General features: G+C 56.6%; 2 protein-coding genes and 1 long non-coding RNA gene across 3 annotated transcripts in view; 2 read left to right on the top strand and 1 right to left on the bottom strand.

Annotated features, from left to right (window-relative positions):
• Window positions 1-6,548, top strand: part of ATP6V0D1 (ATPase H+ transporting V0 subunit d1) — a 38,664-nt gene extending 32,116 nt beyond the window's left edge. The window contains exons 3-8 of the mRNA XM_006203693.4: window positions 330-508; window positions 1,886-1,965; window positions 5,291-5,368; window positions 5,496-5,672; window positions 5,781-5,858; window positions 5,951-6,548. Of these exons, the coding sequence (XP_006203755.1) occupies window positions 330-508; window positions 1,886-1,965; window positions 5,291-5,368; window positions 5,496-5,672; window positions 5,781-5,858; window positions 5,951-6,112 (754 nt within the window). The 3' untranslated portion in view covers window positions 6,113-6,548. The remainder of the gene's footprint in view (window positions 1-329; window positions 509-1,885; window positions 1,966-5,290; window positions 5,369-5,495; window positions 5,673-5,780; window positions 5,859-5,950) is intronic.
• Window positions 6,549-7,047: 499 nt separating this feature from the next.
• On the bottom strand, window positions 7,048-12,798 carry HSD11B2 (hydroxysteroid 11-beta dehydrogenase 2). Its single transcript, XM_072967560.1, has 5 exons — window positions 12,408-12,798; window positions 8,764-8,976; window positions 8,460-8,645; window positions 8,215-8,352; window positions 7,048-7,999 (listed from the first exon to the last, which is right to left on the bottom strand). The coding sequence occupies exons 1-5, from the start codon at window positions 12,670-12,672 to the stop codon at window positions 7,587-7,589; spliced, it is 1,215 nt and encodes a 404-aa protein (XP_072823661.1). The 5' UTR covers window positions 12,673-12,798; the 3' UTR covers window positions 7,048-7,586.
• On the top strand, window positions 7,535-13,681 carry LOC140698162 (uncharacterized). The gene is made up of 3 exons (XR_012075722.1): window positions 7,535-7,738; window positions 12,922-13,118; window positions 13,565-13,681. It is a non-coding gene; the product is annotated as an uncharacterized lncRNA (long non-coding RNA).
• Window positions 13,682-16,913: the final 3,232 nt, after the last annotated feature.

The raw sequence follows: 16,913 nt of genomic DNA, 5'->3' as shown, positions 1-16,913 counted from the left end.
TGTCCCCCAGGGCCTGGGGGACATACCTCTGTGTGCCTCTGCTGCCTGTGTCCTGCCACTGTGCACAGCTGTGAGGGTATTTACTCCCTTTTTCCTGATCACTTGTGGGGCATGAATTCTGCCCCACCTTGACCACTAGGGAGGTGCCATGTCTATCCTGTGCTCCTGATGCCAGTGGACGGGCACACTTGGGGAGGGAGAGGTCCCTGAGGCATAGCTCACCATTGAGGGGTTGGTGGTCTGTGTGGGTTTGGGGCAGGGGTGTGGTGCTATGCCAGGACTCCCACAGCTCCACTCAAGGGTTGCCCTGCTGTTGTTGCCTCCCGCAGTTACAGCTACATGATTGACAACGTAATCCTGCTCATCACGGGCACGCTGCACCAGCGCTCTATCTCCGAGCTTGTGCCCAAGTGCCACCCACTAGGCAGCTTTGAGCAGATGGAGGCCGTGAACATCGCACAGACACCCGCTGAGCTCTACAATGCCATTCTGGTGGACACGCCCCTGGGTGAGCTGCCGTGGTGGAGGAGGGAGGAGGCATGGGCAGTGGCATCAGTATCAGAGCCTCTCTGTGGGGTTTGCAGACCCCTGGCAGGCGGCCCTGAGCTAGAAAGCGAGGCCTGCCCACTGCTGTTTACCTTTCTCTTTCCTTCCACTTCGCCTCCCGTTCTCTCCTCTTTACCCTGCCTTCTGTTCCCTTCATATTGCTTTTGCTGGGCCAAGCAGGCTGACTCGGACCATTTAACTTTGTGAAACTGGTTGATTTCTCAGAATGCAGAGCAGGGCTGAGTTCACGGATAGTAGAAACAGGGGCCTATGTCCCTTGGAGTCTTGGGAGCTCTAACAGACTGTGGGCCTAAGCTGGACTGGAGTGGTTGGCTGCCCATGAGGCAAAGGAGAAGCAAACAGTTTCACTTGCCTCCACTGAGCAGGTCCCAGGGGCCAAGTCAGGCAGTGTCCGGCAGGATGCAGACTTTATGTCAGAGGCCAAGGAAGGAAGAGAAACTGGGAGCTTCCTGCATGGCTCCGCCTAGGCAGCACTGGCTCCTACTTGCCTTGGAAGGAGACTGGGGAGAAGCCAGTAAGGCAGTTACCAGCTAATGCCCTCATGGCCAGAGTCCTAGTCCCCAGGCACCACCTCCAGGAAGTCGCCAGGGTTGAGTTACTGGGCCATAAGCTGCACTTGGTCCTGCACTAAGAGGCCTGAGCCCTACCTGCTGGTCTTACCTGCCATAAACTCGCACAATAACTCTGAGCTAATTCTGGGCTGTTTGTGGCATCTTCAGTTTCGCCATCAGTAAAGAAGAAACAGACCAGTGAGTCCATGGGCCCCCTTGGGATCAGGGGGATCTATCCTGCTCTGGTCTCTAATTCCAGCCCTACAGTGACACCGGGGGTCACTGGTCCATGCTCACCCAGCTTTCATACTCATTCCTTGTCCTAAGAGAAGGATAGTTTTTCAGATGTGGGCCCCAGGCCCTCCTGGGAGATGCAGAGAAGTGGGCGTCAGGCCCCGAATCCACAGCTGTCCCTCGAGAAGGGAGGATGTCACAGCCTCTTATGCAAGCCTTTCTTTGGCATGGTCTGAGCTTGGGTCTGCCCCAGAGGTGATTAGATCATGTTGTGGCTGGCCGCCTCTTTTATAAATCAATTTTAGGAGCGAGAAAGCAAGAGAAGCTCAGGTCAGTGCACATGGCCTGGAGTATTGCTTCGGCCACTTCTAAGGCAATAGTCCAGGCTGGGTTGGGGGCCCGCCCGTACCCAGTCAGATGGGCCTTGTAGCAGGGATCCTCTGTGCCCTGCAGCTGTGGTTGAACAACAGCAGGATTGTTGCCTAGGCTAAGTCCACTTGCCCACTCGTCACAGCCTGGTCTTTCCTCCCTAGCGGCTTTTTTCCAGGACTGCATCTCAGAACAGGACCTTGATGAGATGAACATCGAGATCATCCGCAACACTCTCTACAAGGTAGCCCCCCCAACCCAGCGGGCGTGAAGGAAGTGGGTAGGGCCATGGGCGTGGTGGGCTGGTGATTTCTGTGGGGTGCTGGGACAGGATGCAGCTGTACCAGGCTCCTATCCTCGGGGCTTATCCACTCACTTTCTGGCTCCTGTGACTGGCGCAAGACTGCATGGAACAGGTTCTCCATCCCTCAGGCCCGGATAAGATCAGCAAGAGTGGCTGATGTTCCACAGCTTGGTCTGTCAGAGCTGGCTCCTGGATGGCCACTCCCCCTGCATCCAGGAGGGTTATGGGCCACCACCTAGGCTGTAGCTCTCAGGCTCACCCCACCTGGACTGTCGCCAGCAAGGACAGGCACCTGAGCATGGTAGGGGGAAGGGCACAGCCAGACATTACCAGGTCCCTGTGTGCCCCCCGGGTTCTCGGTCTACAGCCAGTGTCACGTCCCACCATCTTCGACCCCACCCACCTTCTGCTTCCCACCAGGCTGTGGCACAAGCTAGTGGCCCCTGGAAATAGAGTGGGCTTGGGATTCCAGGGTCAGTACTGCCCCTGCCTAAAGAATTTAGAAGCAGGACTGGAAGCCAAGAAAGGGGGCTAGCCAGGGACCATTGAGGAACATTTGGAGCAGACTGGGCTCTGGCTGTGGTGAGGACCTCTGATGGGTTAGAAGTGGGCAGGCACTAAAGGGGGCCTGAAGATAGTGCTGGCCAACACAGCAGCCTTGCTGACCTAACCCTGGGAATATCTGTCTCTTGAATCTTTACAGTGAGACTCCTCTCCTGCCCTGGTTGGAGCTAGGTGGCCAATATAGCGGCAACCTGAGCCTAGGCCCTCTAGTCTCCCTGCAGGGGTCTGGGCCAGAGTGCAGGGAGGGTCTGGTGGCAGGTGAAGGGCCTACCTAGAGGTTGTAGTAGTGTAGGCAGGGGACAGCACATACAGAAGCAAGTGTGGAACACAGGCCAAGTGGCAGGCAGTTTGCTGTGGAAGTACCAGATAGATAGCAGGGGACAGGTCTGGGAAAAAAAGGCACAGGATCAAGTCACCCAGGGTTTGAATGCCAGGCCAGAAGTTTGAATTTTATTCTGTGGGCAGGGTCAGCCAAGGAAGGTTTCCAACAGGGCACAGTATCAGAATGTGGAGGATGGACTAGAAGGGACAAGACTAGAGGTAGGAAAATTATGGAGTTCTCTACTCCTCAGGACTGCCCTGGGAGCTAGGTGGGCATCAGTATCCCCACTTGTAAAGTGAGGAAACTGAGGGCTTAGAGAAGTAGTGTGGGTCACCTGAAGCCACTTGCTAGACACTGGCAGCACTGGGCATCACACCTGGCTGTGAGCAAAGCAAGTGCCCTTATCTACACACTAATAGGGAGAGAAAGAGGGAGATGGGGACAAAGAGGCAAGGGGGGCAGGGGGGTGAAGCAGTGAGAGCCAGCGCGCGTGTGCTAGTGCTCACGCTCGGTCTCTCTCTTTGCCTCTCCCCTGCTAGTGCTCCTGCCTGCCCAGCTGGCCCGTTGCCGGTTTCCCTGCCCTGAGGCAGGGTGAGGGGTGTGGCTGTCCCCCAGCCTTACCCACACCCTCACCGGGCCTGACTGGTTCTAACTGGAGTCACTGGCGAGGGCTGCTTGGGCACCAGCTTGTAAACATCGATTGAATGCCGCAGGCACCATGCCAGGACTGCCTGTCAGGCGATGTCCCAGCCCAGTGGCCACAGATGGGAGATTAGGTGGACCCCCACTGGTGGGTGGGAACTGTAGGCAGCTGGTGCAGCAGCCATGGGCTGACAGACTCCAGGGGACAGGGTGGGGGTGGGAAGGTGACCTTGGTTCCTGGGCCTTTGGGGTCTTGCCATCCAGTTTCTTCAGCTGCCCTAGCCTCCAGAAGAGAGTCCAGGCCTATTCCACTAGCCTCCACCACCCTGGGGTCAGCCTCTCCAGGAATCAGTCCAACTCAGTGAGGGCTGGTGGCTTCCCCAACAGATAGGAACTGCAGGCCCCACTGGGGCAGACCTGGAGACTTGGACACAGCCAGCTTGACTGGCCACAGGTAAGGAGGTTGCTGGGGACAGTCCCAGAGGACTAAACAGTACCACCAAGCCAAGGGAGTATCGGCAGCTGTTTCTGCCACCCAAGCCCTCTGACTCCTAGGATTCACTGAGCTGTGGTCTACTCTCCCCTTCCAGGCTTCTTACTCTCTGACCTGTCCTAGACTTTTGTTTCTTGCGACCCCAGTGGTTACCTCAGGTCTTCCCCTGGGCCCAGCTTGCCCAGTGCTGCTGCCTAGGCTTGGCCTGGGCTCATGGACTCCCAGGCCCCATCTCACCTCTGCTCTTAGGGCAGTAGAACCAGTGGCTCACATCAACAAGTGGTGGAAGGAAAGTTCTCTGCACGTTGGAGGGCAGACCTTGGCATAGAAAGCTTTCCCTGTCTCCTAGCTCTCACTCCCAGCTCAGAAGAATAGTCTCCAGCCTGTGGAGCTAGAGTCCCCATGGCTTGTGGTACCCAGGAGGGTCTGAGTAAAAGCAACTCCCCCGGGGCCATGAGCCTGTCACCACTTCCTTGACATGGAGAGGTTCTGGGACAGAAGACTGGCCCAGCTGGTTTCAAGAGTGAGTCCTGGGAGGAAACTGAGGCCTGGGCTGACCTGGCTTCTCCTCATGCCCGGCAGATCCAATTTGCCTGGGCAGGAAGTGCTTGTTCCTGCCAGCAGTCCGCATGTCTAGCCATTGCACTGCAGGGCTGACGTCCATGCGGGCAATAACCATCCCTCAGCGGGAACTGTGCTGACAGTTTGGTTCCTGCTGTGTGATGCCTGGGAACTACCTGGGGGATGGGAGAAGGAGGAGGTGCTCTTTAAGGTGGGCTACTGAGAGGGGCCAGGGCACCCAGTCCAGGCCATCTCCTTGAACTCTCTGGAATAACCATTCCTCACTAGCCCATTATCACATGGTTTTCTGAGGCTGAAGAGAAATTTGGGGGAAAGGCAGGCAGAGCAGCAGGGGGAAGACAGAATCCTTCTCTGAGCCTGGTCCTCTGTGGGATGAGGGTGTGAGGGACACCATACCACTAAGCAGACTATTGACCAGAAATTGCTCTGTCACTGCTGGGTCAAGGGAGGCAGCAGGCCACTGCTGCTTGGCTGATTAACAGTTGGAAATCTGTGGATGTTCGGGGCTTTGACATGGGTGCTGCCCTGGTCAATCTATGGGTGTAATGTTTGGATTCACCATGAAAGGGGCCAGGGAGGGAAGGAGGAACTGTGTGGAGGATGCCTGACAAGCCCCCCCAAGCCTCCCTACCCAGACTGAGCAAGTCCAATGCTCTGCACAGGCCTACCTGGAGTCCTTCTACAAGTTCTGCACCCTACTGGGAGGGACCACAGCTGATGCTATGTGCCCCATCCTGGAGGTGAGTGTCTGTTCACCCTTCCGCCTGCTAGTCCCCTGTAGCCCTGACCTGGGAGAAGCCCTGCCAACTGACTGGCTACTGCATCCCTCCCTGTCCCTCTCTCCTTGCCTGTGCACTGGCGCCACAGTTTGAAGCAGATCGCCGCGCCTTCATCATCACCATCAACTCCTTCGGCACAGAGCTGTCCAAGGAGGACCGTGCCAAGCTCTTTCCGCACTGCGGACGGCTCTACCCTGAGGGCCTGGCCCAGCTGGCTCGGGCTGACGACTACGAGCAGGTCAAGAACGTGGCTGACTACTACCCGGTGAGTGCCCTAGCTGTAGGAGATGGGCAGGCATGTTGGCATCAACATCCCCACCCCATACCTAACAGCACCCTCGTACTCATGCTTCCCCCGACTCCCCTGGGCCAGGAGTACAAGCTGCTCTTCGAGGGCGCAGGCAGCAACCCTGGAGACAAGACCCTGGAGGACCGATTCTTTGAGCACGAGGTGAGTGCCAGGCCTGTCATAGGGAGGGGTTGGTGGCTTAGGCCTGACTTTGGTCACGGCCACCTACACACCACTCCTGCCTCTGTCCGCAGGTGAAACTGAACAAGTTGGCCTTCCTGAACCAGTTCCACTTTGGTGTTTTCTATGCCTTTGTGAAGCTCAAGGAGCAGGAGTGTCGCAACATTGTATGGATTGCCGAGTGCATCGCCCAGCGCCACCGCGCCAAGATCGACAACTACATCCCCATCTTCTAGCACCCTGGCCCATGGCTCCCCACATGTGTGTGTCTGTGTGCTGTGACAAAGCTCATGGCTCACCTACCTGCCTGGGGGGTAGCACACTGTCCTGGCGGCTTCCTGGCTTCCCTGACCCTCTCTGAGACTGCTCTTGGGCCTGAAAAGGGGCTGGGCACCTGTTCCCCCTACCAAGGATGGACCAAGTCCCTCACCTCCAGAGCAAGGAGGCCCCCTCAGCCCTATGTTTACAGCCGCTGACATGTCTGAGAAGCATGTGGTCACTTTTGTGTCCTTCCCTAACCTGAGAACCCCTGGGGGCAGCGTGAGCTTCCTCTCCCCTCAGTGGGTCCCCCTAGAGCCATGGCCCAGGGGCAGGATAGTGTGTGTGTCCTTGGGGTGTAGGGGAAGTAGCTCTGCCCCTCAGAGACAATAAAAACTGCCCTCTGTAAGCCCAGCTGTCTTCTGTCTCCTTTGGGTCCGAGTCCTCCCAGATCCCCAGCTATGCTCAGGCCCCACTCTTGCTGAGCCCATCCCCATCTAAGCCTTCTACCTCCCTTCCTCAGTTGGCAGCTCCAGGCTGGCCCTCTCCCCGTGCGGCCAGATTCCGCAGGGTGGGGGAAGTCAGGCGAAGATAGCCTCTTCCTCTGCTGGAGGCTCTGACAGGCCTGTGTAGCTGGGTCCTGACCCCTGGAGAGCCCCCAGACCTCCCTGTTTGCTTCCCTGAGCTCCACAACTCCCTTGGCCAGGGTTATTGTCCCCATTTCACTGTGAGGAAACCCAAACCATGGATACACGATCGGCCCAAAGTAGCTGAAGGGGTTAGGTGTAAACTGGAATCTGTGTCCAGAGCTTCAGCCTCTGTGCTCAGTGGTTCCCCAGGCAGTTTCCAGGCTGTCACACAGCCACAGCATGTTACGTAGGCAGTCACCTCCTCCAAACATAGCATCTCTCCATTCTAGGAGAAATAAAAATTTGTCTTTATTCCAAAAGTGGCGATCAGGCAAGTAGGGTATGCAGCCTCCCTGTGGCTTTGGGGGCTTGGGTGGGTGGTCAGGGCCCTAATTCTTGAGCCAGTCAAGAAACAGTTAGGATTCACCCTTTGAATCACGGCATGAGGCACTGGTGTTGAGAAATAATCCTGAGGGAGTCCCCAACCTACCCAATTACTCCTTAGTTTGCAGAGCACTGTCTGCAGGATCCTGTCAAAGGCTACAGTTAAGTCTTGCACAAAACTCCCCATCCAGCTGGGTTCTCCAAGCTGTGTAGTGGAGCCTTGTGCCTAGGAGGGTCTGTTTGGGCTCATGAAGCAGAAGAGGCCCAGAGGTTCACTGGGAGGCCTCACCTCACCAGGCCTGCCCTGTGACATCAGCAGTGGGTGGGACTTCGGTCTCTTAGGTCAGGATCTAGGATAGACCTGGGGGTCAGAATGCCCAGGGGAGGACTAAGGGCAGATGGGACCTCCTTTGCTGGAGCAGCTATGAACACACACTGCTCATTGGGCAGTGGGGGAAGGGCCGGGGTTTGGGTCTGGGCTGTGAGCTACATCCTGGGCAGAGGTAAGGCTGGGCTGGCCAGGCTGCAGTGCTCTTGGCACAGAGGGACTGATGAAGAAGGACTGCAGGAAACGGCGCCGCAGGCCCTCAGGCAGGTAGTAGTGGATGAAGTACATGATTCCCAGGCCATGGCCTGGGTAATAGCGGTGGTGTGGCTGAACCGCCAGCAGTGCATCGGTGATGGCATCTACAACCGGGCTGAGGTCTGGCAGTGCCTGGCTCAGACTATGCAGGAACTGCCCACTCAAGTGCTCAACATAGTCCTCACCGTAGGCCTGCAGCAGCTCTCGGGGCAGGTTGGCCAGCAGTTGCCGCTTGCGCTCTTCCCACTGGTCCACATTTTGCACTGACTCTGGGGAAGGAGTGGCAAGGCCAGAGTGGGATCAGTTAGGGAAGCCAAAGCCAGACCCAGGTATCTCTAACTCACAACCTGAGACCTGTCCCTAGCCAAAGCTACGGCCATTCCTCAGACCCAGCCTCACTCCAGATAGGACCATGCTCATCCCCACTTTCCCCCTCTCCCCAACAACCCCACCCAGGCCCCACCCCAAAATCCCCAAACCTCACCTGTCTTGAAGCAGGCAGGCTGGATGATGCTGACTTTGATCCCCCAGGGCAGAAGTTCACAGCTGAATGTGTCCATGAGTAATGCCAGGGCCGCTTTGGAGGTTCCATAGGTAGCCAAGCATGGAAATGGCATGTCTCCTAGGGATGGATTGGGAGTGGGGCAGCTCAGCCTGGGCCAGGGTCTTCAGCATCTCTCCCCACCCTGCTGGGGCACCTTTTCTGCTCCAGTGTGGGAGGGCACTCACCTGCTGGGCTGCTCACAGTCACGATGCGACCTCTCGAACGGCGTAGCAGTGGCAAGAGGCCCTTGGTCAGCTCAAGCGCACCGAAGAAGTTCACCTCCATGCTGTTGCGGAACGTGGCCACTGGAGACAGCTCCGCATCGGCCACAAGGATGTTCTGGCCCGCATTGTTGACCAGGCCCCACAGACCTGAGGGCATGGAGCCAGGAGGGAAGCTGTGGATCAGCCCAGCAGCAAACCTTCAAACCCTGACTTTTCTCACACCCACCGAGCCACACCCTTTCCTGGTGGAGCTGAGCCTCCTGACCTGTGCTAGCAGTGTGGGTCTTGGTGAACTCCAGTGTGCGGCTAATGTCCGCTGGCTTGGTCAGGTCCATCTGCAGCAGCTTTAGACGAGGGGAACAGCAGGCTCGCAGCTCTAGGGCACCAGGGCTATCCAACTTCAGCACGGTGGCCAGTACTGTGAAGCCCATGGCGTCTAGCTTCTTGGCTGTCGCCTTGCCGAAACCAGAGTCACAACCTGGCCAGGGAAGGACAGCAAGTGAACTCCCACTGTGGCTTAGTCCAGCCCCAGTGGTCACAATGGTCTGGATGGGATCCAGGCCTCTGACACCCAACCCCATTAGCCGTCAGCAGCCATCCCTTCTTTCCTAGGCCCATCTCGGGCAGGCTTTGTCCCTTTGGCTGAGCACCTTAATACCAACACTTTCACAATTGTCATCTCCTGACTCCTCGTAGCTACCCCACCAAACCTGGCTAACGATCCCCACTACAGCTGAGGAAGCTGAGACCTAGTAGTGCTAAGTTGCTTCCCAAAGTCACTCAGCCAGCACAGAGTAAGGTCAGGACTGTGTCATACATCAGCTTGAGACCCAGTTCCAGCCCTGATGTCCTTCTGCCTGCTTGATATCAGGCCTCAGCTCACATGCAGTATTACTACACAGCCTCCCTTCTTTTCTCACTGCCCTTGCCCAGGCTGCTTCCTCTTACCTGGACACTGAAGCTGCCTCTTTTATAGTTCAGTCCCATCTTGCCCCCTGGAATCCATTCTCTACCTAAGCAGCCAGAGGGATCCTTCCAAAAATGACAATATCACTCTGCTGGTGAAAACCTCTCCAAGGCTCCCCACAGCCTTTAGGATGAAGCTGAAGTCTCTGCTCCAATCATCCAGGCCCTGTACAATCTGAGCCTGACCCTTCTTTCCAGCCTCAACACCCTCTACTATTGTTCCAGGCTCTAGGCAAGCTGGAGGCCCATCCCCACCTCACCCTTGACCACAACCCTTGGAATTCCAATCAGTGGCAACACTGGGGCAGTCTCTGAGCCCCACACCATTTGCCCCTAGGACAGGGACATGATGGATGAAGATGAGAACAGACCTGTGTTAGAATCCTTTCCTACACCCATCAAATGTGACCTAAGGTCAGTTACCACTCTGGGATGTATAACTTCCTGTCTTAGATATATAGAGAGATGAACTACCAGGCAAAGCCCAAGTAGGAGTCTGATAAGCCCCTGCTTCCTAGATTGTTCCCATTCTGATGCTGACTCCATGGTAGACCAGCTAAGGGAGGGGGAGGACCAGTGAGGGAGGAGGCTCTCTGGAGCCTGCCTCTGTGGTGATCCTGCTGAGCAGAAGCTGCAAAGTGATTCTGCACAACCAGTTTCTCCCATCTCAGCCCTGTCCCCCTCTGCTAAGGCAGAAAACAAAACTGGGGGGGGGGGCGGCGAGCTGCAAGCTTGGCTTTGTGTGACTGGGGACTCACCAGTCAGACCCAACTGAGGAGTCCTTCCTGGGCAAGTCTGGTTGGGGGAGAGGAAATGAGCACGTGCGTGTGTGTCCATTTGCCTAAGCTCCCTCCCAGAGCAGACAGGCTCTTCACAGGAAAACTGAAACTGCCTCCTACAACTTTAGCTCTGCAGTTCCAATACAGTCACCCACACCTTGCACACCCTCTTGCTCACCTGCAAACTCAGACACCTGTATACACCTCTAACCTACCTGCAGTGAGCCATGAACAACAACGGGTCTCTCTCATGAGACCCCTGCCGCTCAGCAGTACATAGACTTGTGCACAAGTCACCCAGCCACTCAACCTAAACCCTGACCCCAGGGCTGAGCTCCAGGAGTAGCCTTGGCCAGTGGTTCTCAGGGGCATTCTCAGGGAGGGGTGGGGGCAGCTCTGGCAGGCTTAAGACAGTGTTCCTAGCAGGTGAGGCAGGGCCTGATTACCTACGTGTCTTGCAGTCAAGTGGTGAGAGAGGAAACCTGAGTTTTGGGGCATTGGGAAGCTTGGAGACCTACCCCTGAAGCTTAGATAAAGTGGGCTGGGCAGTTTTCTCCTCCTCCTCCTGTGGGGCTTTGCAACCACAGCTGGAGGAAGCCCAAGTCACAGAAGGCATCCCTCCTCTCACTTCACTCTCAGGCTCAAGGTTAGGAGATGTAACAGCAGCAACACAAAGGCCTGAGGTGAGATTTCAGGAAAGACTGCCCTGGACCATTAGTATCTACAGATGGCCTGGTTCCTGTTGAGACAGCTCATTAATTAGAAGGCAGGGGAGGAGATGCCCTGTCCCTGGGAGCAGAGCTCACAACCTAGTCCCTGCTTCGTACCAGGAGGTCTGTCATCTTTCCTTTCTCAGACTCCTAAAACTGGGGTCCCTTGAAGCTTCTCACTGCACCCTGAACTTAGGTCTCTCCCATCCAGCCTGAGCCCTGCTCTGTCTCTGCCATCTTTCCCAAAGCCCAAACCTTGATTGCACCCTCACCCTGCCTTAGCACATTCTGGCTACTTGCCTAGCATTCAAGGCCCCTTCCAAGGAAACAACCTCACATCCCACCACACCCCAGAAGCCAGATTGGTTACTGACTGCCCCCTACCCAGGCCAACCTCATTCTTGCTTCAAGCCTTTGTCCCACATCTTTCATCTGATCTAAAACATCTTCCACACTCCACCTGTCTCTGCTTATCCTCTGAGGCCCAGCTCAAGGATGGCCTCCTCTGGGAAGTTCTCCCAGCTCCATCTGATCATGCAGGGCCTCAGTCTACTGGACTGAGATTTCTGAGAAGCCAGTCTGGTGCCCCCAGACCAGGCCCAGTGCAAGTGGCCAAAGCACCTGTCCAAAGGCATAGGGGTTAGAGGAGAGACTATACTGCCCCTTCCCAATACAATGGAGCCAGTGCCCCCTAATCTTTCTCCCTTTCCCCACTTCTGGCTGGGCCTCAGCTCCCCCTTCCCTCCTTCTGCTGACAGATTTATTCCTTGCTCCAGACAAAGGGAGCTCAGTCAGGCAGGCAGAGGTACCTGAGTTCAACTCTCTAAGACCTCGGCACAGAGGACCAGGAGGGATGGTCCTAGGTGCAGACTCTGGACAGCTACTTCAGCAGTTCAACGGTTGGGGGTGGGATCTGAGAGGCAGCTTAATGTCCAGCTGTCCCTCATGATGATTTCAAGCTTTTCTGGACTCCAAGGAGCCCAGCCAGTTAGGGGGAAGGAGTCCCAACTCTCCATCGAAGCCTCTTCCTCCCATCCCAGGGAAGAGGAGAAGGGACCTCCCACGTGGGGATGTTAGGAAGACTTCAAGGAGTGATCATCCTCTAAAAGTCCCTCAGAGCAGTATTCCCTGTCCAAAGACTGCTCTCTTGGAGAGGGGCATAGCATAAACCCCAGGAGGCTCCTACTTTCTCAGCCACCAGTTTCCCCTGCGCACCCGCCCACTCTCTACCTCATTTTCCTCTAACACCCTTGAAGCCTCAGGTAGTTAACCCGGATTTAGGGAGGTGCCCTGCGCTTCCCACTTGGCTCGCTTCCTGCACCCAGGGGAGGGGGACTCTTCCACTCCTGCGCTAGAGGTCCCGCCTTGCCTTGGTATCCCCACGGGGAGCCCTCTAGGTGTCCGGTCCCGCCCTCGAACCTGGAGTCTCGCTGCTCCGCGCCCTGCGCACTCACCGGTGATGAGCACCGCGCGAGTCGCCACCGGCAGGCGCGGCGAGCGCGCCAGGCGGGACAACACGATCCAGCCGGTGGTGGCCAGCACGGCAAGTGCGGCCAGCGGGGGCAGCAGGCGCTGGCACAGCCAGTCGAGCGCGGCCAGCAACGCCAGCGCAGCCAGCAGCGGGCGGCCCAGACGCAGGTCTGCGCGCAGCAGCTGCAGCAGGGCACGGGCGGCCACGAGCAGCCAGGCGCCGCCCGACGGCCAAGGCCAGCTCTCCATGGCGGCTGGGACGGGCTGGGCCGGGGTGGGGCAGGGGGCGGGCCAGAGAGCAGGGACTGGAACTCGGGGCCGAGACGAGGGGCACGGGGTCGCAGCAGAGGACCAGCCAGGGGCAGGAGGGATACTCGCTTTCTCTGTTCGCCCTCGGGCCGAGTTTATAAGGAGTCCGGGGGCGGGGAGAGGGCGGAGCGGAGGCGGGGAAAGGGCGAGGCTTTCCTTTACTTCTCACCCTGCACCTCTGCCCGACAGGTGCCCCCCACCTCTACTCCCCCGCCCTCTGCTCCGCTCACGCGGCCAGATCCGCTTTCGAAGAAGCCGGAACCAAGTCGCGAAGTTACTGCTGGAGGAGCAGCCGCCTGCCGCCGGCCTCTAACCCTGGTGCCCTGCATCCGCTCACCCCTGCGCCCCGACACACGCGCCCTGAGCTGCTGAACCGCCTTTCCTAGGTGAGCACATCCAGCTCACACTTGCTCGGGACACCTGAGGACACGCACAGCCTCCATCCAAGCTCCCCATGCTGACAGCACAGCCGTGGCCGAGGGGAACCAACCAGCCCTCACCCGGCAGCCGCCGCCAACGCCGGCACATGCACTATACTCCCACGCCTTGCACAGCTGCAGGTCCCTAGCACACACGTCCTGACACGTGCTTACACCTAAGCTGCCTGCAGCCACCAAATGAGGCTGTGGGGAGCAGGATGACCGCCTGGGTTCTTGGGCGTCTTTGACCTTCCTTTCCCCTTCCTTCCACTTTCCAGCTCTGGGGTTGCACCAACCCCACCTGCTCCTGCCACACAAGCGTATGTGTGTGGGTGTGTGTGCTGTGAGGGGAGAGTGGGGTCCGTGGAAGCATCTAGGCCTCCCATTAACTCCAGCCCACCCTTCAACCCCAGGGACTCCAAGAGGCAGACCATTGGGGACACCTGTGGAGTCAGCGAGGGCAACCTCTAGGAGATCCTTAACCTGCTTCCAGGATTCCCCTGGGTATAAAATAAATGAATGTGAGTGCATTTCCCTGCCTGTGTGTATGAAGGTCTGTGTTTGTGTGTGGCCTGGTGGCCCCCCCCCACTCTGCCCACCCCCGTGTCTGGCACCCTGTGCTTGGCATCTATGCCAGGAGTTGGTGCCAGTACCTGGCTTCCAGGCTCTATGCTGAAGTCAGTAGGTGCAGCTCATGGCAGAGGAGGTCCCTACTTCATATGGACCCTTGCCTGGTGCCTCATCCATGCCTACACTAGGACTCCTCCCAGCCCTTTTGCCCTTTCTCTATCTTAGATGCTCAGGCTCTGTGCCAGGGCTTCAAGGCAATGCCTCCTCCAAAGCCTTCTCTGCCACCCAGGCATGGCCCCCTGGTGGGCCAGGGGAATCTCAGGGAGGGACTGGGAGTCAGACCCACTTAAGGGGAGAGGATCTGGGTGGAGGATCCAAGTCCTTCCCAGAGCCACTTCTGTGCTTCCACCTATTCCTCCCCCTGCAAGTACAGATGACAGGTCAGCCCTGGTCCTGGGAGGCCGGACTTCCCTGGGGAGGGTGTGTGTGCCTGACCTTGGGTACATGACCTTGTGTGCCTATGTATGCCTGTATTTGTATACATTCGTGTCCATGGGCTCCATAGCTTGTCCATGTACATATGATGTATCTCTCCCTGTGCCATGTAAATTTGTGTGTGTGTGTGTGTGTGGTGTGTTTTTCGTGACTTTCTCCCTTGGTCTGTATCATTCTTTGGAAACTCAGGGTAACGCTGATTTTCCAAAACCTGCTGATTGCTGTTGTCCCAAATCTGTGGCTCAGTCTCAGAAGTGGACACAGTACCCTTGACCTGGCTTCCTGATCTAAGCTGTAGAACCTGGATAGGTGGGTCCCCCCTAGCTCTAGTCATCCTACTGAGAGTCTGGCTGTGGTTTCTCCAGCTTCATCCATTAAGGGCTTCCTTTTGTAACTGTGGAGGGGATGCAGAAGGGGTGGTGAGGTGGGGATCCCAGACAGCCTTCAATTTGGTCAAGGCCACACAGGTATACCAGCAATTGTCAGAGCAGGAGTCCAAGTGTAGGGAGGTGGAAGTGGGAAAGTAGGGTGAAAACAGAGTCTGGGAAACAGGATCTTACACTGTCCTGGGAAGGAAACATGAAGGATCCTGACTCACTGGGAAGCCCAAGATGGGGAGAGAGTCTTGCTGAGAGGGGGTGTAGGGAATGAGTGGGGGAATATAGGATGGCTAGGATGGGCATGGGGTGTTTCCAGTGGGACTGGATGATCTGCCACAGTTTAATTTAACACCCCCTATGGCCTGAAATTCATCCAACTTCCTAGGCCAGGAGGCTAGGAGGCCAGGCCTCCTTCCCAGGATCTATGCTCTAGCCTCCTGTAGCCTCCTCAGCAGCTGACCCCTTGCTTCTCATCAGGTGGAGACATTCTGGAAGTAGAAAGGAGGTGGTTCAGGCAGTCATGGCTGGGAGGGGCTGGCCCAGCCCTGTCTGAGGCCTGGTGCCAGGTTGTGCCTGCCCAAGGGCAGAGAACCAGCCTCTGCCAGAACCAGAAGTCTGGGCTGGCAGGGGCCTCCAGAGAAAAGAAGGGAGGGGGGCAGAGGGTAGGAGCCCCAGCAGATAAGACAGGGCCTCGCAGGGGTAGAGGAATGAAGGGCAACCAGAAGGAGCAGAACCCCTGAACCACCCCACCCCGAAGCCCAAAGCCCATAGTCTCCTTTAGTCCTTAGTCCTGCTCCCTCAACCCCCTTAGTCAGGAACCTAGGGAGTCAAACCTTTAGCATGCCCCAGGCTCTGGGAGGCCATGGGGTGCGTGGGGTCTGGCAGGCCGACTCTTCTGCTCCATCTGAGTCCAGCAGCTCACTGGCACCATCTGCTGGCCTTTGGGGAGGGCATGGCTCTGAAGGGGATAAAGTGAAGGTAACAGCTGGATTTGATGATGCTGGGAACAGAAATCGGGGTATTGGGGAGAGAGTTGCCAAGTAGCACTCTCCAAAAGTTCATGCTCTGTTCCCTGACCACATTGGGGTTTCTTGAGCCAAACACTCTCTTATCACTTCTTCCTTTCTCTGTGGTCAGGCTCAGAAGCAGCAGAGGCCCAAGGAGGCCCTGGCCTGCACTCTGCTCACCCCTGGCACCCCGACCATCCCTCCCTCCTGGCACAATGGCAGAAGGGAACCTCTTCCTGACAATGACCAGTACCTCCACCCCAAGTTCCAGACCCCATCCTTCCCCATCCTCAAAGACAACAAGATTTTATTGAGTTCCTACTGCATGCCAGGCCCTGTGCTGGGCACCTTGGATATAATAACTAAACATTGGCTCCTTCCCAGCAGCATTCACAACAGCTCTGGCCTCTCCTTCTGGTAATCATAATAAAGAACTTCTCCTACCTCAATCCTATATCTCTTTCCTCAAGCATTGTTCTCATGTTCTCCCCCGCCCCCATTCTCAGTCACATTTCTCTAAAACTGTCAGCAGTCACCATCTCTACTCTCTTCTCCACAACTCCAGCTCTGAGTTTGTTCCCACTCCCGACCACACCAAAGATTACCAGTGAATGACATCCTAGTCCCTGAATACCATGGACACATCTTTGCTTTCAGTTAACATGGCTTCCTGGATGTCTCTGAACTTCTGGCTATTCCTCACTACCCTACGCCCTTTCTCCCTTTGTGTCTGCAAAGCCACTGCTGCTGGATTTCTTCCTACCTCTCTGGCTCTTCCTCTCTGCCTCTTTCGTGAGCTTCTGTTCCTTGTGGGTGAACCTCTGACTGTGGAGGCCTCATGCTCAGTCTCTCCCTCACCATGACCTCATTTTTCTCCTCACATGCTGGTGACTCCCACACTATTTTCCAGCCAAGCCTTGCTCTTAACTCCAAGCCCATGTGTCCAGCTGCCCCTGGATGCCTCTCTGGGACACCCATAGGCCCCTTACACTTGGCATGTCCAAAGATGGTTCTCATCATCTTCCCTAGTTCTGGCAGCCACCCCTTCCCCACCTCATCCTCAATCTTTATTCCACGCACTGGCCTCCAAGCCTCTTGCTCTGTCCCAAGCCCTGGGTTGTTTATAGAGGACTTACAATAGCCTTTTGTAGTAGGTACCATCATTACTATTTTATATTCAAGGAAACTGAGGCTTCCAGAGGCTAAGAAAATTGTTCAAGGTCTCAGACTCAGGTGTACCAGAGCCCAAAATCTGGGCTCTTGAGAACTGTGTTAATGTAGCGCTATGTTTGCCACATGTGGCCTCTTAG

Source organism: Vicugna pacos, chromosome 9, assembly GCF_048564905.1.
Source record: "Vicugna pacos chromosome 9, VicPac4, whole genome shotgun sequence".
Lineage (NCBI taxonomy): Eukaryota > Metazoa > Chordata > Mammalia > Artiodactyla > Camelidae > Vicugna > Vicugna pacos.
The sequence above is the reverse complement of the archived record's forward strand: the minus strand, read 5'-3'. Positions and strand labels throughout refer to the sequence as shown.